The sequence below is a fragment of the Cornus florida genome, unplaced genomic scaffold, assembly GCF_030987335.1.
Source record: "Cornus florida cultivar Cherokee Brave unplaced genomic scaffold, ASM3098733v1 CherokeeBrave_3.0.0_Hap2_Chr04, whole genome shotgun sequence".
Lineage (NCBI taxonomy): Eukaryota > Viridiplantae > Streptophyta > Magnoliopsida > Cornales > Cornaceae > Cornus > Cornus florida.
The window spans coordinates 102397679-102421503 of NW_026775574.1; the positions used below are offsets into that span (position 1 = coordinate 102397679).

General features: G+C 36.3%; 1 protein-coding gene across 1 annotated transcript; it reads right to left on the reverse strand.

The window, feature by feature from the left end:
- Positions 1-15287: 15287 nt before the first annotated feature.
- On the reverse strand, positions 15288-21919 carry LOC132304306 (triose phosphate/phosphate translocator, non-green plastid, chloroplastic-like). The gene is made up of 9 exons (XM_059801910.1): positions 21263-21919; positions 20192-20314; positions 19962-20114; positions 19563-19648; positions 19227-19311; positions 18913-19032; positions 18741-18809; positions 15693-15822; positions 15288-15580 (listed from the first exon to the last, which is right to left on the reverse strand). The coding sequence occupies exons 1-9, from the start codon at positions 21632-21634 to the stop codon at positions 15504-15506; spliced, it is 1215 nt and encodes a 404-aa protein (XP_059657893.1). The 5' UTR covers positions 21635-21919; the 3' UTR covers positions 15288-15503.
- Between the last annotated feature and the right edge of the window lie 1906 nt (positions 21920-23825).

The window sequence follows — 23825 nt, forward strand, 5'->3', positions numbered from 1 at the left end:
TGAGAACACAGGTGGACTCCCCTCTGTGAAAGAGTTCCTAGCCTTACCCCAAGAATCCGTCTGAACCACTGGTGCTGGTACAGGTGCCTGCTGAAACTGTGGTTGGTTTCAAAGTGCAGCTGTTACCCCAACCTCTATAGCCCGAGCAACAAGGTTATTGAGGTGTGGAGGAATCTCTGGATCTCTGACCTGACCCTGAGCTTGTTGAACTTCCTCCAGCTCCTTCTGAAACCCTGGCATTTGCTGCTCTTTTTCCATTTGTCGACGTTGTAGACGTTCCTGCTGTCTATGTGCCGCTCTCCTTTGTCGATTATTCATGTTCTGTCCTCTTCCAGTGTTAACCATGCTGTTAACATAGAAAGACAGGCATCAGTACGAGTTTAAACAAACCGTAAAAAAATTCAACGAATCCTAAACATGAGCTCTATAAAAAACGCTACGCGGAAGTCTTAATACGAAACGTCCTAAAGACACTTGAACTTGGAGTGCTCTGATACCAACTATGAAACCCCTCGGATTCGAGGCACGGGTTGATCAGGCTCAGGCCCAAACACGAGGGAATATCAAACAATTAAAGTATTTTAAAGCGAACACAGATGACAAAACGAAATAATAAAGATGGAATAAAACTGAAAGAAACATTAATTATAAAACCCTCTATGCATAACTGAAAATTAAAACTCCAATCCTTCAAAACTTCAAGGTTACAACTTGGGAATCCACTGGTGGACCCCTAACCAAAAGTTCAATTGAAACTGAAACTGAAAATAGATAATGCTAGAAATATCGAGAGAAATCCTACATAATCAGATGAAGGTGAGACTATCATCGACAAGCACGATCAAGCTCTAAGGCTGGAACCGTCCTGTACCTGAAAAGAATAATAAAGGAGTGGGTCAGACCCACGAGCAAGTTCTAATCTAACTGCAATCCATACAGTGACCCGATACGCAGATACACCGTAGACACCTCACAATATCTATCTAGTCCGTACGTATAAATATATCCACACTAAGGGACATTCACTAGTCTATAATAGGGGTCTCAACCTGAATAGAAGGCAACATACGAATACGCACCCAAAGGTGGGCATGAGTACCTAGACCTGACAGGGTACACGTCAGCCTATTATAACCAGCTACGTATCCACCGCATATATGCACCCTAACCAACGAGTCTGAGACTTAAGCTCAGCTCGTGGTACCATAAACATATATATAAAATCCATCCAAATCCAGGGTATGTAGTTCAAATATTTAATAAACTGACATACAATAAACCAACTGGTTAGTCACTCAACTTATTCAGTTGATATGACTTAACCACCGTCCATTAATCCAGGAAGCCACTCAATTTAGTTGCAGTTGATATGCCTTAACCAAAATTAGGATTCAATATTTATAAATCCATTCCTTAAATTTGTTAGGTTAGGTTTAGGTGTTTGGAGCTAAACCGTCACCAGTATGTCACCGTCCCATACCGGTGCATACAATCCTCCATATCCTTGTAAATTACATCATATATATAACAGTTTAGTCATTTACAATCCAAAATTTATATCCAAATAATTGTAGAAGGAATATTAACAATCTAACAATTAAAATCCAGTAGTAATCCATGTAATTGCATTGAAGAATTAAATATTCTAACATTGAACATCCAACACATGTATAGTTCAAATTTAATAAAACAATGACCCTATCATGTATTTAAAATTAGTTCTATAATAATATTATAGTCCGATAAATCGCTAAATTAATTTAAGCGATCTAGTTCCCTCCATCCGGTAACCGAGTACTAAGTTATATACTTATATTTTGTTGTATCCTTTAGCACAGAACCCCCACTATGCCACAAGTCCAATATATTACTTTAAAAGACTTCATCGTGCATCTAAAATAAATTTAAAATCACTTTATAGCACCCTAAACCATCAGATTAAAATTAATCAACAAATTTTCTTTTAGCCGTTAACTGTACGTAAAGTTGTCAAATAGCGTACTGTTAATTCTATTTAAAACTAAGGGGTAAATTTATGCAATTCAAGACCTTAGTTACATGTTAAAATTATTATTTAAACACCCAATTAAAATTTTAAAACTGATTAATAACCTAGAATGCCCAAACAGTGACTGAAAGTCACTTTTACGCACAAAACAAAGAAAGAGCTTGCTCTAGAAAAGTAGAGCAGGCTCAAGGTGACATAGATCCGGCTCTACCATACCTTGGAGCCGGCTCTAACAAGTGGGAGCCGGCTCTCTCTCCCCCTGTGAGCTTCCTCTCCGTTTCAGCTTTGTTCTGATCTCTGTTCCAACTCCGGCCAACTACAACCCTTCTGTTTGGTTTCTTAAACTGATTTTAAGTATCTTATTAACACCCAAGAACATCCCAAAGGTTTGATAACAACCATTAGACCCAATCACAGAGATTAAATTTTGCTACCAAACTAACATGCGATAGGAACAAATCTGAAACTATTTGACAAATTGAAACGGAACAAATTGCAACACATATTTAAAACAGAATAATAACAACCCTATGAGTTTTATATAACCCCAGTATTGTTCCTATATTTTGTTTACAGTAGTTGCAATCAAATACAGAGACTAAAGTTACAACAGAAACAACATGCTTGCAGGACAGAAAACTGGAACGAAACTTGTATGCACTGCAACAGATTTATTTTCAACACCACATATCATCAATATAGCATAAGTTAAACAGGTAAATTCCAGTTACTGATTGATTAAACCCTAAAGATTATCTAGGTGCACAGAACACGAGCCAAAGAGAAGAAGAAAGAGAAAAACTTGCCTATGATTTCAGTTATGAAATCTCGGCGTCGTCTCTAAGTTTTTCGGCAATTATTGCAACACTGTCTAGCCTCTTATACTTCTGTTCTTCCCTTTTCCTAAGCCAAATCTTGAAGCCTTGGTTGGAAACCTCACAAACTTGATCTGCTCTCTCAAAGCCTCATTCTGTAGCTCTCTGTATCTATGTTACGTGAGTAGGTTTTTTTCCAGCCCTTGATACAGATTATAACTATATATATATAGGCGTAAAAATCCTAAACCCTAATCCTTGTTTAATTAGAGACAGAACCCTAATTCTAAACCTAGTCGGCCCATGAAACTATCTCTGTTACGATTTACCTATACGTGAATTTTTGACCCCAAAGTTAACTGTAACTTAAAACATAATTAAATTAAAATTCAATTAAATAATTAAATACACTTACCCAATTAAATAATAAACGATAACACATGTCACATAGGTAAACAATTAAATCAAATTAATAAATAAAATAAACACATGTCACATAGGTAAACAATTAAATCAAATTAATAAATAAAAATAATTAAACCAAATAATCACCTAAAAATAATAAAAAATAATAAATAAAAATGCCGAGACTATCCTTTTTAAAATTAGGGGTATTACACTTGACCCAAAACTATATGGTGTCAGGTGTGAGCAAAGAGCATCTAACCTAATAATACAATCTTACCATCCTTGAAGAAGAGGAGAAGAGCACGAGCTTGTGGTGAGCTAATAAAAGAATATGTGAGTGTCCTTGGCATTGAGGGTATGTTTGGTACAGTGGGTTTAAAGAGAAAGGATAACATTAGTTATGAAGAAAAGGGAAAGAAAGGGAGGGAAAGATAATTTTAACCTCCTATTGTATTTGGTTGATTAATGAAGGAGAAAAAAAGGAAGAATAATAATCATATTTGGGAAAAGAAAGGGAAAGGGAATTATTTTAATAAATTGACTATTATACCTTTATATATATATATATATATATATATATATATATAGTTTCCTATACCTGCACGAGAAAAGAAAAAAAAAATTAGGGCAAATCATTTCAGCCTCCCCAATCTCGGCTCCATCTCTTTTATATATATATATATATATAGTCTCCTATACCTGATGGGCCACAAGAAAAGAAAAATTTTTTTTTAGGGCAAATCATTTTAGCCTCCCCAATCTCGCCTCCATCTCTATTCTCGTTCTCAACTCTGAACTTGCCCTCTCTCTTTCTTTCCCCTCTCTCTCTGTACTATAAGAATCAGAAGTTCAAAACCCATATATTTCAGTTTATCTATCTGTCTGCAAGAATCAAAAGTTCAAAACCCGTATCGGTATATCATTTCAGATTATTCAGAAAATCAAAACCCATATCTTTCAGTTTCCATCGCTGTTGTTCCAGTTCGGGTTCGCCGTTCACAAGCTTCAGCTGCTGGCCCGTCGTCTCTCATTCTCTCTGTAACTGCTAACTTGTATGTATATTGTTTTGCAAACTTGTGTAATCTTGAGGGTAAAATTGGCATCACAACTCCTTCATCAGCCATTGCCTTCCATTTCCTCCCATTTTTGGGAGGATAAGCAAATTACTATACAAAGCTATACATAACCCTCCAAACCCTTCCCTCTCATTTCCTTTCCTTCTATCAATTTTACCCAAACACAATTTTTTAATCACCCTCTATCACCTTTCCTTCCCTTTCCTCCCATTTCCACTCTAACAAACTGAGACTGAATTTTAGACATGAGTAAGAGCTTGATAGGATTTTGTGTAAATTTTCATTTTACTAAAACCTATATTTTAAAAACTTATACAAAAAATTTCGTTCTACTACTACCACTGCTATATTAATGTCAATTAATTTAAATTATTTTGAATTTATAATTTCATTTATATTCACAAAAAAATATTTTGCTTGTTTACAGTCATATTCATTATAAAGTATATGAATCAAATTAGTTTATGAATGGTATCTCAAATGATTCTATTTAATTCAATGTTACTTTTATTAAAAATATGTTTTGATGAAATCAAAATTCATTCTAAATCTCTTATTAATTTAATTGAATTTTTTACTATCTTATCATGACTTTTTTTTCTCTCCATGTCTAAAATATTTAATTATCCTAGTCTTGTCGTTTGATTTTATTATAAAAAAAAATTGGTGTGTTATTTGAGTTAGAATAACACTCATTTATTTATTAATCGAAATTTTACTATTTTTGTTTGAGCTCAATTCATTTATTAAATAGGAAAAAAAATTCATTTATTAAATAAACCAACACAAATCAAACACGTATGAACTCTGTTTGTTGCGTCCAATTGTGGGTATCTAAAAGGGTTAAGTGCAAAAAACACCCCCCAAGTATGTTTACAGTGCATCTCACACTCCTCCCTTGAAAAACACCCTTCAAGTTTCAATTTGGTGCAATCAAGTCTCTCTAGCACATTTAAAACCAAACTTGACTAAAGTACCCTTAGTCAACAATTTTTTAAAATATATAAAAATACAAAATTTTGTAAAAAGACCAATGACAATAAACAGTGACGGTGGTGACCTCGAAAGCTGTGGCGTTGATGGGGGAAACGGTGGCAGAGATGACCATGAACTCAAGGGGGCAGGGGCGGAGGACGAGCCAGACGATGAAAAAGGTGAGGACTGAGGCGATGGGTGCCGGCCGGAAGCTACACTCTACAAATATTGAGGGAAATCCGGCAGCACCTCCCGCGGTCAAAATGTGAAGCATCGTGTCTCAGAGTTTCAAACTCGCCATTTCCACCTCCGACCGTCCATATCGTCGGCTTCGGCGAGAGCCAGAAACCCTATGCGTCGAGGCACCGGTGGGCAAGGAGAAGTTCGGCTGTGAGCAACGGCGAGCTCGACTATGATGGAGCGATGACAGAGATGACGGATAGTGGTGAGAAGATGGGCTAAGCTGTGGAGAGCTCGGCCGTGGATGACTTGGCAGCGAGCTCAGCCACTGGAATCGACGACCGGCGAGCAAGGGAGGGCTCGGCCATACAGCGGCGGTAACGACAGATAGCTCTTGTTTGTTAAGGTTACCTTGAATGTGTTAGTTTATTTCCTTCTATATGGAGGAAAGCTGAGATACCTCTCGGATCCGAGACACGGGTTGATCAGGCCCAGGCCCAAACCCGAGGGAATATCAAACAATTAATATTTTATAATGAACATGGAATACAAAATAAATTAAGAAATGAAATTAAAGCTGGAAGGAACTAAAAATAGGATCCGCAAAATATTATAATTATTAAAATCCATCAAACCCAAACTCCAAAACTCCATCAGTTTACAACTTGGGAATCCATCTCTAGTGGACCCCTATTAAACATCCAAACGGAAGATAGAACAACTGTAATAAACGTCCAGAAATAAAACTATAGAGAGAGCCCTACATCGTCGGAAGAGTGAATAGAGACCTCTGCTCAGCACGAACACGTCTAAGCCTGGAACTGTCGTGTACCTGAAAAAATAGAAGTGGGTAAGGCCCACGCGCAAGTTCTATACTACTACAATCCAAACAGAGGCCCGATACGCATGTACATCCTAAACAATTCAACAATAGCTGATAGTCCGTAAATATATATATAGTCACACTAAAGGACTCTCACTGGACTACAGGCCGGTCTCAACCTGAATAGAGGTAACATGCTAAAACGCACACGAAGTGGGCATATGTACCTATACCTAAACAGGGTACACCTCCAACCATCGTAGCCAGCTACACATCCTGATGCATACACGCTCCCTAGCCATCGGTCCTGAGGCTTAAGTTCATACCGAGGCACCATAACAGTACATATATAAAATCCATCCAAAATCCCTGGTATTGCCGCTCAACAAGTAGTTGCCATGACAATACAAATCCACGGGACTTAACTTTTAGTTAATCCCATCCTTATTCCAATTAGGTGGGTAATGGTATCGTTTTAAAAACCAAACCCATCCTTAGTATGCCACCGTCCCATACCGGTGCCTACTTTCTAATCCTCCAGTAGTCAATAATACCAATAAATCAAGTATATATCAACTAAATTCCAACATCCAACATTCAATGTTAGCAGTGATAAAATAAGCATTGATAAACAGGGTCACAACAACAACAACAACATATACATGCCCAATTTAAGTTGTTCCCTTTAGTCTGATATAAAGACAGAATTTATTAAAACTTCCATTTAACACCTTACAAATGACATACAGATATGTAGGGTATGTATCACAAAATCCTAACCTCCACAGTTGATACTAACTTTGATAATGTAAGCATCAAAACAATATTCACAGTATGTATGTAGACATGCTCAAATTATAGTATTCCACAAAACCGATCTAGTGTTAAACTCAAATCCTCCTAGTATTTAAGTTCCAACAGTTGCTATTATAGAAGTTAAGATAGCTATCATCTAGACCCATCCTTCCAATAATTTATACTAGCAGTGGTAAGGAAAAACGTGAACCACAGAACCACAATGCATCCACAAACATGCTTAGTCTAGGTTAAACAAGCATACAACACTATTGTAACTACCAGTTTCATAGCAAAACAGATATCATTTTAGTTTGGTTTAATCTTCATTAATCCTGAAATCATTTAAGAGTGCAAAGAGTATGAAGCCTAAGGGAAAGAGTAAGGATAGAATCTTGCCTCAGAAACTTTTGTTCAAAGTTTCAACGTCGTCTTCTTAAAAAATCCCGGCGAGTTCCAAAACCCGGTTACTGTTCACGGGTACGAAACACTATTCCTGAACTCAAAATCTGATCTCCACCGTTCAGATTGTGTGACACTGAGTCATGAACCTATCCTCCAAATTTCAGCTCGATCGGACTACGGACGAAGCAGGATTGGATGTTTGATGAAATCTGGGCAGAATGGAAAAAAACCTGCGCAACCCAGTTACTGTTCACGAGTACGAATCAGTGTTCCTGAGGTCAAACTCTGATCTCCACCGTTCAGATTGTGCGTCACTAAGTCGTGAACCTCTCCTCCAAAATTCAGCTCGATCGGACCACGGACGAAGCAGGATCGGAGCTTTGATTAAACCTTGGCAGAATGTGAAAAACTGCGTTTTTCCTTCTCCACTTCCACAAAACGTGTGCTTTGTTTAAAAAAACCCTACACAGACGTCTACCTTATACTTATAGAGTTTTCCTAAACCCTAGGTTCACTTAAGTCCAACTCACAATCCTAACCGCCCCATCCAATTAACGTAGAAACCTACGACGGCTATAATATAAAACCCTAATTTATACTGTAATTAAAACCCTAGTTAGATGTATTTACCTAATTACCTTATTCACCATTAAATACTTAACAAATAATCTAATTGAACAAAATAATAATTAGTAAACCCAATTAAACCAAATAAGACACACATAAAATAAGACACACATAGAATAATTAAACCAATTACACTTAAACCATTAATGCCAATTAAATAATTAAAACACTAACAAGTAATTCCAATCAAATAACTAAACCAATTACACTTAAACCATTAATGCCAATTAAATAATTAAAATACTAACAAGTAATTCCAATCAAATAACTAAAAATAAATATCATTTAAATAAATTAAATCACGACAAAAGAAAACAATTAAGCACCTAATAAAAAAAAATAATGACACATAATCAAATAAAATATACTTAAATAATAAATTAAATACCATTAAATACCAAGAATATCCTTTTTAAAATTAGGGGTATTACAAAAGCCCAAGTGGGTTTTATTAAAGCCCAAAGCCCAGCTCTATAGGGTAAATAACCCTAAGAAAGTCAGAATAAAAAGGGAGAGAGATCAGCCGTTTTTTTCACAAGAGAAAAAAGAAAAACGCAGGTTTTTTTTCTATTCTGCCCATATTTCATCAAACGTCCGATCCCGCTTCGTCCGTGGTCTGATTGAGCTAAAATTTGGAGGAGAGGTTCACGACTCAATGAGTTAAAATCTGAACGATGGAGATCGGATTTTGAGCTCGGGAACAGTGATTCGTGCCTGTGAATAGTAACCGGGTTTTGGTATTTTTCTCTCCAATTATCTTTGTTTTTGCCAAGATTGTTGATATCTTGATGAGATGTATTGTAGCTTCTAATTGCGATTAGAGAAGACTTTGTGTACCCATTATTTGGTTGATAGTGGAGATTTTAACTGGACTAGGTCCCGTGGCTTTTCTTCCTCACACCGGGGAAGTTTTCCACGTAAAAATTGTTTGTGTTCTTGTGGCTTGGTGTGATTGATTTTATTTTATATTATTTTCAGTACATATAAAAGTAGAGATACATTATATTTGCTTGCATATAGGGATAAGAGTTATTCCATTGTGTTTATTTATTATTATCTCTCCCAACAAAATGGTATTAGAGCTCCAGGTTGACAGATTGTCAAGTTGACAGTTTGAGTTATGGAAGTAAATATGAGTAGAATGGTTAATCTCAATGGTTCAAATTATCACATATGGAAAGAAAAAATGGAGGATCTTCTTTATGTGAAAGATTATTACCTACCGGTGTTTAGTGCTGAAAAACCAGAAAATAAGACTGTTGTGGAATGAACTTTGTTACATCGACAGGTGTGTGGGTATATGAGGCAGTGGGTAGATGATAATGTCTTGAACCATATTAGTGGAGAGACAAATGCACGTTCTCTATGGAGTAAGCTTGAACAGCTATATGTTTGAAAGACTGAAAATAATAAATTGTTTTTGATTAAGCAGATGATGGCTTTGAGATACCAGGACGGGACTCCTTTATCAGATCTCCTGAATACATTCTAAGGAATTATTAATCCGCTGGCTGGAATGGGTATTAAGTTTGATGATGAGATACAAGGGTTATGGTTGCTTGGTTCATTACCGGACTCGTGGGAGGCGCTCAGAACTTCATTATCTAACTCCGCTCTAGAAGGTGTAATCATAATGGATATGGCCAAGAGTTGTTTGCTAAATGAAGAGATGAGAAGAAAAACACAGGGATCCTCTTCACAGTCAGAGATCTTGGTTACAGAAAAGAGGGGGAGAAATAAAAGCAGAGATCCGAAGAACAAAGATAACAACAGAAGCAAGTCCAACAAGTTTGCAAATGTTGAGTGTTATCATTGCGGGAAAAAAGGGACACATCAAGAAATATTGCAGGCAATTGAAGAAAGAAAACAAAAATGAGAAACGGAAGGGAACGAAGAATGGAGATGACAAAAATGGCGATGACAGAATTGCTACCACCACTCCTGCAGACTTCCTCATTGTTTATGATGATGAGACGATAAATGTTGCATACCATGAGACCAGTTGGGTGATTGACAGTGGTGCCTTAATTCATGCTACATCTTGGAAGGATTTCTTTACATCTTATAAATCTGGTGATTTTGGAACAGTAAAGATGGGCAACGATGGCTTAGTTAAAGCCATGGAATTGGGGATGTGTATCTGAAGACGAATAATGGCACGAAATTAGTTTTCAGAGATGTGAAGCATGTTCCTGACATTCGTTTGAATTTGATTTCTGCAGGTAAACTTGATGACAAAGGGTATTGCAGCACTTTCAGTGATGGCCAGTGTAACCTCACTAGGGGTGCTATGGTTGTGGCTCGAGGCATAAAGCACTTTGCACTGTGCATTCTGCAAGCAAAGATCTCCAACGACATTGTTAATGCGATGGAAGATAATGATACAACAGAGTTGTGGCACAAGAGACTGGCTCACATGAGTGAGAAATGATTAGCTCTACTAGGGAAGAAAAGTTTACTACGTAGACTGAAAAGTACACTTCTAAAAAGGTGTACTCATTGTTTGTTAGGGAAGCAGAGCAGAGTCTTCTTCATGAATTCCCTTCATTCGAGAAAGTCAGAGATACTGGATTTAGTACATTCAGATGTGTGTGGCCCTATGAAAACGAGAACACTTGGTGGCTCCAGATACTTTGTGACCTTCATAGATGACCATTCAAGGAAATTGTGGATATATACCTTGAATTCAAAAGAGCAAGTGTTGGTAGTGTTCAAGCAATTCCAAACCCTAGTTGAGAGACAGGCTGGGAAGAAACTGAGATGCATTCGTACCGATAATGGCGGAGAGTATTCTGGTCCTTTTGATGAGTATTGTAGACAGCAGGGTATCCGACATCAAAAGACAACTCCAAAAACTCCTCAGTTGAATGGTATAACAGAAAGAATAAACAGGACACTGGTTGAGAGAGTGAGATATTTGCTTTCACAAGCCCAGTTGCCAAAATCCTTTAGGGGGGAGGCATTGAGCACAGTTGTTCATGTATTGAATCTTACACCCTGTGTTCCTCTATAGTTTGATGTGCCAAACCGAGTTTGGATAGGTAAGGATGTTTCCTACAATCATCTTCGTGTTTTTGGGTGCAAAGCATTTGTGCATATTCCAAAAGATGAAAGGTCCAAACTGGATGTGAAAACGTGACAATGTATATTCCTTGGCTATGGCCAAGATAAGTTTGGGTACAAGCTTTATGATCCAGTTGAGAAAAAAATTGTGAGAAGCAGAGATGTCGTGTTTGTAAAAGATCAGACGATTCAGGATATTGAGAAAGCAGGGAAATCTATGTCTCAGCAAGGTGATATCTTGACTGATGTAGATCCAGCTCCTCTGAAGAATCTGCCATCTCAGGTTGAGAATGATGTACAAGATGTCCACTAGTGTATAGGTGATGTGGATGTTCCCCTACAGGTTTAGGGAGATGTTGAGATTGATGAGCAGTTGACAGCTCCAGAAATTCCACCAGAGATTCCATCCAGGAAGTCTCCCAGAGACCGGCGTCCTTCCCCTTGGTATTTAGTAGAGTAGTATGTGTTATTGACTGATGGAGGAGAGCCCCAATGTTTTGCAGAAGCCATAGAAGATGAACACAAGACAGAGTGGGTTGAGGCCATGCAAGATGAGATGCAATCATTGCATGATAATCACACTTTTGAGTTAGTGAAGCTACCTAAAGGAAAAAAAGTTTTGGAAAACAAGTGGATTTATAGAAAGAAACCAAACGGGTTCTCTTCACAGCCACGGTACAAAGTTAGATTGGTTGTCAAAGGGTTCGGTCAAAGAAAAGGTATTGACTTTGATGAGATCTTCTCTCCAGTCGTAAAGATGTCATCGATCCGTATAACACTTGGCCTAGCAGCTAATCTTGACTTGGAAGTTGAGCAAATGGATGTGAAAACTGCCTTCCTTCATGGTGATTTGGAGGAAGAGATTTATATGAAGCAGCCAGAGGGTTTTAAAGTGAAAGGGAAAGAGGATTATATGTGCAAGCTGAAGAAAAGCCAACAAGCACCGAGACAGTGGTATAAGAAGTTTAAGTTTGTAATGGGAGAGCAAGGCTACAAGAAGACAACTTCTGATCACTGTGTATTTATTAAAAAATTCTCTGATGATGATTTTATTATTCTACTGCTTTATATGGATGACATGTTGATTGTTGGCAGGAATGCTTCAAGGATTGACCAGTTGAAAAAGCAATTAAGTAAGTCATTTGCTATGAAGGATTTGGGGTCAGCAAAGAAAATTCTTGGCATAAGAATCAGTCGTGATAGAAGTGCCAAGAAGTTATATTTATCACATGATGAGTACATTGAAAAAGTGCTTCAGAGGTTCAATATGGACAACACTAAAGTGGTTGGCTTTCCTCTTGCTACCCACTTCAGACTGAGTACAAAGTAATGTCCTTCTATAGATAAGGAAAAGGAAAACATGGAAAGAGTTCCTTACGCCTCAGCAGTAGGAAGTTTGATGTATGCAATGATTTGCACAAGACCAGATATAGCCCATGCAGTTGGTGTCGTTAGCTGATTTTTGTCAAATCTCGGAAGAGAGCATTGGAATGCAGTGAAGTGGATCATGAGGTATTTTCGAGGCACTTCCAGTTTGAGACTTGGTTTGGGAAACGGACAACCATTGTTAGTTGGCTACACAGATGCAGATATGGCAGAGGATATGGATACTCGTAAGTCTACTTCGGGTTATTTGATCACTTTTGTAGGTTGGGCTGTAGGTTGGCAATCGAGACTTTAAAAGTGTATCGCTCTTTCTACGACAGATGCAGAGTTTATTGCAGCAACGGAAGTGACTAAAGAGTTGCTATGGGCAAAGAAGTTCTTGAGAGAACTTGGTTTCAAGCAGCAGAGGTATGTGTTGTTTTGTGATAGCCAGAGTGTCATTCATCTTACTAAGAATTCCAGTTTTCATGCAAAATCTAAGCACATTGATGTACGATAGCATTGGATCAAAGATGCGTTGAACAATAAGTTACTTGAACTTGAGAAGGTTCATACTAATGATAGTGGTTCTAATATGTTGACAAAGACCCTACCAAGAGAGAAGCTTGAAGTTTGTTGTTCGATCGCCGAAATGGCGATTCCCTCCACATAGTCGGAAATGGGGAGATTTGTAGGGTTTATTTCCTTCTATATGGAGGAAAGCCCAAGTGGGTTTTATTAAAGCCCAAAGCCCAGCTCTTTAGGGTAAATAACCCTAAGGAAGTCAGAATAAAAAGGGAGAGAGATCAGCCGTTTTTTTCACAAGAGAAAAAAGAAAAACGCAGGTTTTTTTTCTATTCTGCTCATATTTTATCAAACATCCGATCCCGCTTCGTCCGTGGTCCGATTGAGCTGAAATTTGGAAGAGAGGTTCACGACTCAATGAGTTAAAATCTGAACGGTGGAGATCGAATTTTGAGCTTGGGAATAGTGATTCGTGCCTATAAACAGTAACTGGGTTTTGGTATTTTTCTCTCCAATTCTCTTTGTTTTTGCCAAGATTGTTTATATCTTGATGAGATGTATTGTAGCTTAGAGAAGACTTTGTGTACCCATTATTTGGTTGATAGTGGAGATTTTAACTGGACTAGGTCCCGTGGTTTTTCTTCCTCACACTAGGGAAGTTTTCCACGTAAAAATTACTTGTGTTCTTGTGACTTGGTGTGATTAATTTTCTTTTCTATTATTTTCAGCACATATAAAAGTAGAGATACACTATATTTGCTTGCATATAGGAAGAAGAGTTTTTCCGCTGTGTTTATTTATTGTTATCTCTCCCAACAGAATGGTGCATTGTGAAGTGGACATCGACACCAAGAGGCCAACCATCTTGCTTCAACGTAGAAAGAGTGGCCACAAAGGACAACTCCATGATTGTTCTTGAAACCTCAGCTGGGAATGGTTTATCATTGCTAGTCGACTTTAGCTGGGTAGGCTCTGAAACAACATAAACTGAACATTTGAAAGGTTGTACCAAAGATTTGCGAAATGCGTACAGCTTTGAAGGGTTGAATTGGGTTGTGATGGTGGGTTTAGAGAGAGAGAGTGATGGTCTGGAGAAATGGGCAGTGGTGAGGATTGAAGGTAGAAGATGGGTTGTGACTTGTGAGAGATTGGGTTTGTAAAACTATTTCACTAAGTGAGATCAATCGCGCCTTCCAAGATTCCTGCTTTGCGAGATAATCTGGGAAGAGGAGGGAGAGAGAGAAGAGAGAGTTCGTAGAATTGGATCCGGCTCGCGCTGACCGTGGGTCCCACTGCTCCATCAAGCTGTGGTTGAAGAAGAAGAAAACGGTGGTGGGAGGAACAGGCGGTGATGGAAGAAAGAGTCGGTGGTGAAAAAGAAAAAGGAAACGTCAACGACCAAATCACAGAGAGTAGAGAGAAAAAGATGGATATTTTCGAAAGACTAAAAGGACAAAATGTGTATTATAACAATAATTTATGTAATAGACAGATAGGTAATTTTGCACAATTTCAAAAGATTAGGGATATTTATTACACATTTTTTTAAATAGAGAGTAAAAGTGCTACTCAAAGTATACTTCAAAAGTGTTTTATGCACTTATCTGATATCTAAAAATCCAGTTGTGGGTATCTAAAAATTAGAGTTACTTTACATTGACAAAAACAACATAAGCCTGGTGAAATATCTTAAGCATTTTAAATGTGGTATTTAAAATGTATATATATATTTTTTTAACCAATTTAAAATGTATTGTCCTAACAAATTTTGTAACAAATCCCAACAATTTATGATGCTATTCAAATACATGCTTTAGTACTAAAGGTGCAACGACTGCACATCAACTACGTCCTCGGACGCCATGATCTAACCAATTATAGTAAAAAAAAAATTCGGTCTCACGACTTCACCGTCAAAGACTCTAATTTAATATCATCTTCCAAAATATAATGTTAAGGTTCAAGACTTGTAGAGACCAGTGGGTTGGGTGCGTATATTATTTAGCAAGAATAAATAAATGTTTTTCAGCCCCATTATGGCATTATGCTTGTTTATTTATCCAAAAGAAAATCTCCTATATCTCCAAATATGGAAAACGTACATCCTTCATTCCAAAAAGCTTTTATTTGTGACCATCAATACTAGTGTTCCCTTTACTCAGAACATTTGCTGCCTGTAAAATTTACGCATAGAACCATCCTAACAAAGGAAAAGAAAAGTATAACCGAAAAACTAACAAAATAGTGTGCTTGACATATGACCGTTGTGATATTTACCTTGTCATTTAACAATCAAAGTATCACTAGGCCATTAGCCCAGCTCGTATAATCTCAAAGGAGACGTGAGGGGGTTCAAGCCCCCTAGTTATAATTTGTCGGTGTGTATGAGTATTTACCTAAAAAAAAAAATCTAACAACCCAGGTTACAAGCAAAAATTTCATGCTGTCTTTGGCTTTGGCTTTATGCGATTCACCCTCGAATACAGGAACACCCCAGCAAGAGCCACCCCAGTACCTGTACCAACGAAAAGACAATTTGTTTATTATTTTTTATTAATCACATAGAGAACCAAATGAACTCTTTTTGACATTATTATTATTGATTGATCAGATGTAAGTAGTCATACCTAGAGCGTTGATAGGTGATACAGGTGTGCGGAAGAAGAGTACAGATGCCACAATCACCGCTACCCGCTTCACACAATTGCCAACAGAGTGAGTGACTGGGGATACCCTCTGCAGAATCATATAAGCAACCTGAATGACAAAGTCACATCAGCATTATTATGAGGAGCACAGGTATTTCAACATGTATACAACAGCAAGTTTCAATACATCTATAGCTTTTGACTGTCTGCTGGTTTTTATATATCAAATGTAAATTTGATGCATAAGCTGTAATAGCTCAGTGGAAACTGATAAAGGCATTTCTAGGAGTGCCACCTTGGATACAATTCTTTATTTTGATCATAGGGAAAAAATAGGGTTCTTGTTAAGTGGATGGATTCATATAATATCAAGAAAGGTAACTTATTAAAAAAAAAAAATATCAAGAAAGGCAAGAATATATCAGAACTCCAACAAATAGATAAACAATGAACTCATCTTAAATGTTATGTCCTAAGAAATTAGAGCCTCGTGCAACCATCACAATGCTAGTGCATTTAACCCTTAGTTGTGGAGTTGAGACGATAAATGAAAACAAATTGTTGAAATAAGAACAATATGGCGGAGAAAATGATTAAAGTTGAGGGAAAATATCCGATACAAAGTGAAAAGATTTCTGGACTTGATGATGGTCATTGACCTTCTACATGTATGGTTTTATCCCCTTAATGTGATTTTGTTTCTGAGTGAAGCAAATTTCTTATACTTCTCAATTGCATAGAAACCAAACACCAGCCAGTTTAGAGCACAAGGCTACAACTTCCCGATTACTTTTCCCACTAATAGTAAGCACCCACATAGTTAGCACCAATCACATGATCGATCCTATTTAGGTAACCAAATGCACCAAGTATTACCTTTGGCTTTATGATTGTTGCCATTAAATCTCTATAGAAACAATTGAATGGTATCAAAATTCTAATTTTGTGGGAAGTTCTAATATAGGTGGATTTCACCTGTCCACATATAAAATCAATAGTGAAAGGGTTTGAACTGTATCCACCTGTTTTTGGCAAGCGACCTACTTGTCCCATTGGTCTTTGAGTTGAGCCTAATTTTTCACAAAAAGGAAAGGTGTGTGTGTGTGTGTGTGAGAGAGAGAGAGAGAGAGGAGTGGAGAAAGCTACCATAATTTTTTCATTTTATTGATTCACCGACCTTCAGTAGGCCCATATCACTCTATACACATGACACGATCATCTAGTCCAAATTCTTGTATTACGCCATAAATAGCACTTACCTCCAATGGCCATTTTTTTTGAAAAAATAAATAACAGAAGTAGGCATTACCTCTAACTTCTCAACGATTCCTTCATCTCTAATGCTATCCATCCTGTTTACCAGTCATCTACCTCCACATCCTCTTTATCTAATTTTATCCTTTCTGGCAATAATTTCCTTTCTTGTTTGCCAGTTATCTAACTCCACATTCTCACATTGGCAATGTTTTTGATACGTTATTTCTTTATCAACCTAACATCCCAGCTCTGCAAACGATAGAATTTTGCCATCACCTCATTAGGTCGTTGATCACACAACACTCAAGATGTGTACTCCACTTGAAACATCCCACTCCAGTGCTATGGACAACCTCTCGTATTTTCACTCTCCATGTATAAAAGAACAATTAGACCTAAAATTATCACATTTGGGTATATCCAGCTCATCAATCATCACCATTCCATATATCTACTTCATGTTGCAATATATACAATATATAATATCATGGCATATGCCATCTTGATTAACTTTTTGTTTTATAGCCTCTTCCTACACTTCTTAATGTATGCATTAGATTCGGCCCAGGCCTCAAGCCTAACAACTCTACTTGGAAGTTAAAAGCCAATTCCTATTTTAAGGGGTTGAATCCACAAGATTAAAGGCTAAAATACAATAAACATTTATTAGTATATATATATAATATAAAATTAAAAACTAACTTAATAAGGATAGTTTTTAATTGGTAAAATGAAAAACATGAGACCTAATATAGATCCGAGTAGCTTATAATATGGAATTATACCATTAAATTGCACCAGAATATGAGCAACCCAAGCTCTCCAGCCCATGGTAGTTTTGGTTTCCCAAAACCCAAGTCAAACCACATGCTACCACATATTTCCTAACTATATCAACGCATGATAGTTCCAGTCTTCCCCTTCCCCAACCTCTTCGTGGTAATGCTAAACAATAATACCAACATTCATACATCTTTGATCACTCATTTAAAAATAAAAATAAAAAAAGAAAGAAAGAAAAAGCACAATCTTAAGTTGTATAGGACATTCTTTGAATAGTAAAATTCATTATGTTGATAGGGTCACAGTGAGCTAAAACTAAAATTATAGCTAATCCCACACAAGGCCACCCAAATTATAATAAATGATCTTCCAATCAAACACACAATTTCAAGATTGTGAAATAGTGTTGGAAATGAAAGGGAAATCCTAGAAACATACATAAGCAAGCAAGCAAACAAATAAGTAGAGACACTTCTTTTCTAATGATGTAGGTAGAAAATTTTGAATAATCTCAACCATTTTAATGTCTTACAATATTTTTCCTAAATAAATTAAAAAATAGGAAGATGCACACTGCCATATAGTATACCCATCTGGAGGTGAAATTAGCACCTTAAAGGAAAATTTTAGTGTCCAACATTTTCTACAGAGCTACATGTTCAAAATCACTCAAGATTTGGAATCAAATAACCAGAAGTATATTAAAGGTCGACCAAAAATTCCCATATAAGCAACAACATAAAAAGCAAAATTTCATTTGAATTTGTCAATGTATTCAACTCATCTTTCCAGCAGTATGCATTTTTGTGCTAGATGATAAAAGTTCAAACAATTTGGGATAAAATTACAATGAATGCTGTATTTTAAATTTACAACTTGAACAAGCTACTAGGGCAGGTGCTAGAAAAATAAACTAAGCGACCTTAAAGAACAAATGAAATTTGACTAAAAAAGTAAATGAAAGAACACAACTTTTGAAATGCTTACCTGCTGATATGCGTGGAAGCAGAGTGCAGCAAGGAGAGATCTAATGTAAACCTGCCTCACATTCAATCCCTGACAACCAAAATAAATCAGAGATCACAACATAAAAGTTGCATTTTACGTGAACAAATAAATATGAAACAGAAGCAATTTCTAGCTTTTGGAAATAACTCACAGCAGATTGCAGGTATGAGGGGGTAAACCTGATTCCTTCCATGAAAATAGTAACAGGGGCCAACAAGATGAAGGACATAATTGTTATTATTGAGAAGAGAGTAATGTTGTCCAAAGATTCCTGTACAAAAACAAACTACTGGTAATTTACCAATGAAGTAAATAAAAATAACAAGAACAATCCTTTTTAGTTATGCTGTAAAATAAAGAATACTGATAAAAAAAAAAAAAAGTATAAAGTTTTGCTAAATTATTAGCGCTCTAATTTAAAAAAAGTTGGTGATCACAAAGATGTGAAACTAGAGTGAGCATTACCTCTTTCTTAACCATTAACTTTTTGCTAAGGACATTACGAGATTGGTTGGTCAAATTAGAAGCCATTGCACTCGAAAACCCAGCCCTGTTTCACAAACAACAACAATGACAACAAGAGAGAAAGAGAAAGGTTATATATTAGAATCTAGGAAAACTTAATTACTTTTTACTGGATGCTAATTTTTTAAACTCCCAAACTGAAATAATGTAAATAGAGACTTCTTGCCAGGAAGATAAATGCATTTGTCTTCCTTTGATTCCCCCCACGCCCCTTTTTCCAGGTTTTATGGAGAGAGGAGGGCAACAACGAAGACGAACGCATGTGTGTTTTCTCACCAATTAAAAGAGGCCTCAGTCAATGACGCAAGAGCCACTCCACCCACAATTGGTATCAGAGAAGTAATTACCCAAGGAGTAGGCATCTGTTTGAGCAGGATGATTGGGGTAAAAAAATAAGATTAAAACAACTTATACAACAATGAATATTCATAAATAACAGAGGTCCAAATCACTAAATGATCTTTGTACAAAGTTTCCCATCAGAAGTCAAACCAGAATAGTAATAGCATTTTCAAGCAATCATTTCACAAGAACAAAAACAAAGATGGCAGATTTCATGGGCATATTAACTTCTTTCATTCTCATGTGACAAAAATTAACAATCTAACCTCAATCCAGCATACCCAAAGCAAAGAAAAATGGGGGAAAGAAAGTACAAGCATATGAAATGCGCACCTCTCCCAGAAACATAGCAGAGAGAACAACTGAGAAAAAGGGCTCCATGGCTTTGATTGTGTGAGTGAATGAAACAGCAACTTTTCCAAGACTCATATTAGTAAAAAGGTTGCCTAAGGTGTGCACCACTGCCAAAGGCAAGATTGCTGCAAGCTGTCAAGTAACCAGAACTAGTATTAAATTTGAAATTTGTTTCATGGCACAACCATTCTAGCATGATAGTGGAGTACCTGTGAACCGCTGATTTTAGGCCGTTTGTGGAGATTAAATGTCCACATGAGAGTAACAAGTACAGTCCCAACAGCAAACTGAACTGTGCTAACAGTTAATGGATATGGGTAGACTTTCAGAACCTGTTAACAACAAGTTTAATCGATCATCCCCTTATCTCTTTATCAGTAGTTTCGGCACAAATAGATGTGCGTGTGTGAGTTTCCTGCAAGGTTAAAAAAAAATTGTATAGTAGACTAGTATGACTCGTGTTGTCACGCCACGGTTGAAATTGGTTGATGACTAAATAATACGGAGTAATTGAATAGGCTTTCAGCAAACAAAGGACTTGTTACTTTATGTTCCCTCAAAAGTACAAAAGAAAAATAAAAGAAATCATAACCATGTAAAGATCTTTTTGCTTGACTTAATGATTTGACAGCAACAAACATTTTCATAGAGTTCAACATTCGTGTATACATCAAAAGCAGATAAAATCAAATTAAGAACATGAAAAGGTATAAAATCCCATTTCTCATTGGCTTATAAACACACAAAAAGAACACATTACCCATGCATAAGATTAATCCTGCTATTGCAACAGTAAAATTCATTCACTTACATGGTCAAAAGAATCAGCAACTTTTTACATAATGGAGTAAAAAACATTTTTGAACAAGTAGAAAAATTTAACAAACTTCAGTAAGCAAATTTGTAGAAACCAAATAATAACAATAATAATTCTAAAATACCAATAGTAAACGGATCATGTTAATGTAACCAAATTCAGGCCTCGTCTTCCAAATTAGGATCACCTTGCACAGGGGAGGGTAGAGTGGACCCGAACCCGAATCCCCTCTCGCGCAGAGGGGTTCCAGTGCCCTGTGCACCAAATCGGTTGGTTATGATCACTCCGCAAAGGAAGGGATCCGGATTCCAGTGAACCCAACACTGTGGGAGTGATCTTTACGACCGTACAATTCAACTATTTATGACAAAACTTACATAATACACATTCAAAGCCCGAGCAAAGCAAATAAAGGGCATTAAAAACGACAAAAGTATAAATAATAAAAACGCAATAGTTAAACCTGTTTGTTGTAGATATTGAAGTAAATGTTGAAAATGCACCAAAAGCCGAACAGTGCTCCAAGCTGCAACGTGTTGATCAAACTGCTAGGCTTCTCAGTCTCGCCGGCACTCGCCGTTGCCCTAACCTCAAAACCGTCCGATTCACGCTCGGGAACGAGAGGCGGAGCCGAAATCCAGCTCTTGACTCTCGAAGACGAAGAACAATACAGCGAAGGCAATCGAGAGACGCCATTGAAGGAGACAAAATCAAGTGATTTCGAAACAGACAAAGGATTGAATCTGCATGAAGAGCTAAAGCAATCGCTTGTTGGAGGTCTTCGGTGTCCGGAATGTGAAATCGAAGGAGAGAAGGTAAATGCAGTGCTCTGCATTTTGGAGAACAGAGATCAGAGAAATCTAGAGAGAGAAAATAATGTCCGAAGGCGTTGTCTTCGGGAAACTAGCTAGAGAGAGAAAATAATGTCTGGAATTGTTGTTTTCAGTGTCTATGAATAGCAGAGGTGAGATTGAACACGTTCCTATTGAGAGAGAAATTCAGAGAAATTTCAATGGTGGCTTTTTGTTGGCGGGCCAAAAATTTGTAAAATAAGTCTTCCAAGGCAGGCTAGGTTCGTGTTGGCGGCTCAAAATAGTGGAAAATGAGTCATTCAAGTCGGGGTGACTATTTCGGTTGGCGTCTCATTTATGTGCGTAGGTCAATTCGAATTCAATGCGGTTAAATAACTCATTTATTGGTGAAAATATATATATATATATAATACCTCATTTATTAAATAAGTTAAACGCTAAATGCACCAATTATTCACTAGTAGTCTATATTTAAAAGGCTTAAATTAAAAGGCTAATTACAATAACTTTATGTGAAATGCCTTTATTGCATTGACTTTGCATAAGAATATGAAAATTTTTTTCTACCCTTATCTAATTTAATAAAAAAAATATATCAAAATAAAAGACTATTATCTATATTTTTTCCTTTTTCTAAACACTATATTACCCTACCTAATTTTTTTATTTTATTTGAAAATAAAAAACCTAATCAAACCCTAAAAGAAACCTAATCAGATGTAATTAACAAAAGCAAATATATATATTTGTAAAATTTAATAATATGGAATTGGTATGAAAATTGACATTTTGCATTTTAATGACATTTCATGATTTTATTTTTTATTTTTTTATGTCAAAATATAGGATTATTGAGGTCTTTCAATACAATAACAACTTAGTTATTTTTTTAATTTTTATTAACGAGAGGATGTCGTTGAGCATACACTCCAAATTTTAAGAAAGGTCAAAATAATAAAGGCCAAACACTTTACATGTATGTAATTTGCCCAAGTCTCAGGGGAACTAGTGTAATTACCCTAAATTAAAAGTAGATTGACAATATTTGTCTAAGCAAAGCATAATTGTTACACCATTAGTCTTTGGCCAATCACAACACCATATGTAAGTAACTTTTTTTTTTAAAAAAAAAAAACACAGTATGTGATTAAATGTGTCAATTTTATTAAAATTGAATTTTTACTTGTGTGTCATGTTATAATATCGAACCATGTAATACGCAATCATATAATAATTTCTCATCAGAAGGTACTTCCTTCCATTAAATTACGTGGACCAATCAAAACTTGACACTTATAAAAAACTATAAAAAAAATTCAAAGGAGGGACATCGAGAAAATATTAGATGGTTCTGGGACCATTAACATTTGGTGGCTCAATTAATTCAGATTAAAAAAATGGACCTACGAGAGTGTGTTAATATATTATAAAGAAATCTAACATTAATTTTTATTAAATTAGTTCACCAAGTATTAAATAAACCATAACTATCTAATAATTTATTCTTTGGAAAGGCACATGTGGGTCAAACACGTCTATCCTCTCGAGAATATTTCTCTTGAACTCAATCTTGTTATGGTGTATATTCAGCTACATCGTCATCTTGTTCAACAATACTGATAATATCAATTCTAAAAAAAATATAATATGGAGGAAGTGGTAGATGATGATGTGGCTAAATATAGGGTGCAAGATTGAGTCGTATGGAGTCGGAGTCTACCAAAGTGATTCTCAAGGAGAGGACAACATTCCATCAATAATGGACACAGAAATTTTGTTGAGAGGGGCTGCGTGGAGATACGAAAAAAAAAAAAAAAAAAAATTAAAGATTAAGTATCACTCACGTTGCAAGGTCTAATGATCAAAGTAAAAGAGAGACATTAAAATCAAATTTAAAATTAGAAGTATGGGATAATTTTAAATTTATAAAATTCTATATATACAAGATTAAAATATAAAATTTTGAAGGGGGTAGTTTTTCAAATATCTATATACAAAAGGCAATATAAAATGAGATAGACAACAAGAGAATACGTAGATTTAGGAGAAAATATTAAATACTATGGGATATGGTACTCGTGGTTATCTCAACTCTTGAATGTGGTGGGATCTACCAACACATTCATAATTCAACTGCTCCCACTGCCTCAAGTATCATATCTCGGAGTATTTAATACTCGTAAATATAGTCATATCAGAAATATAAGATTTATA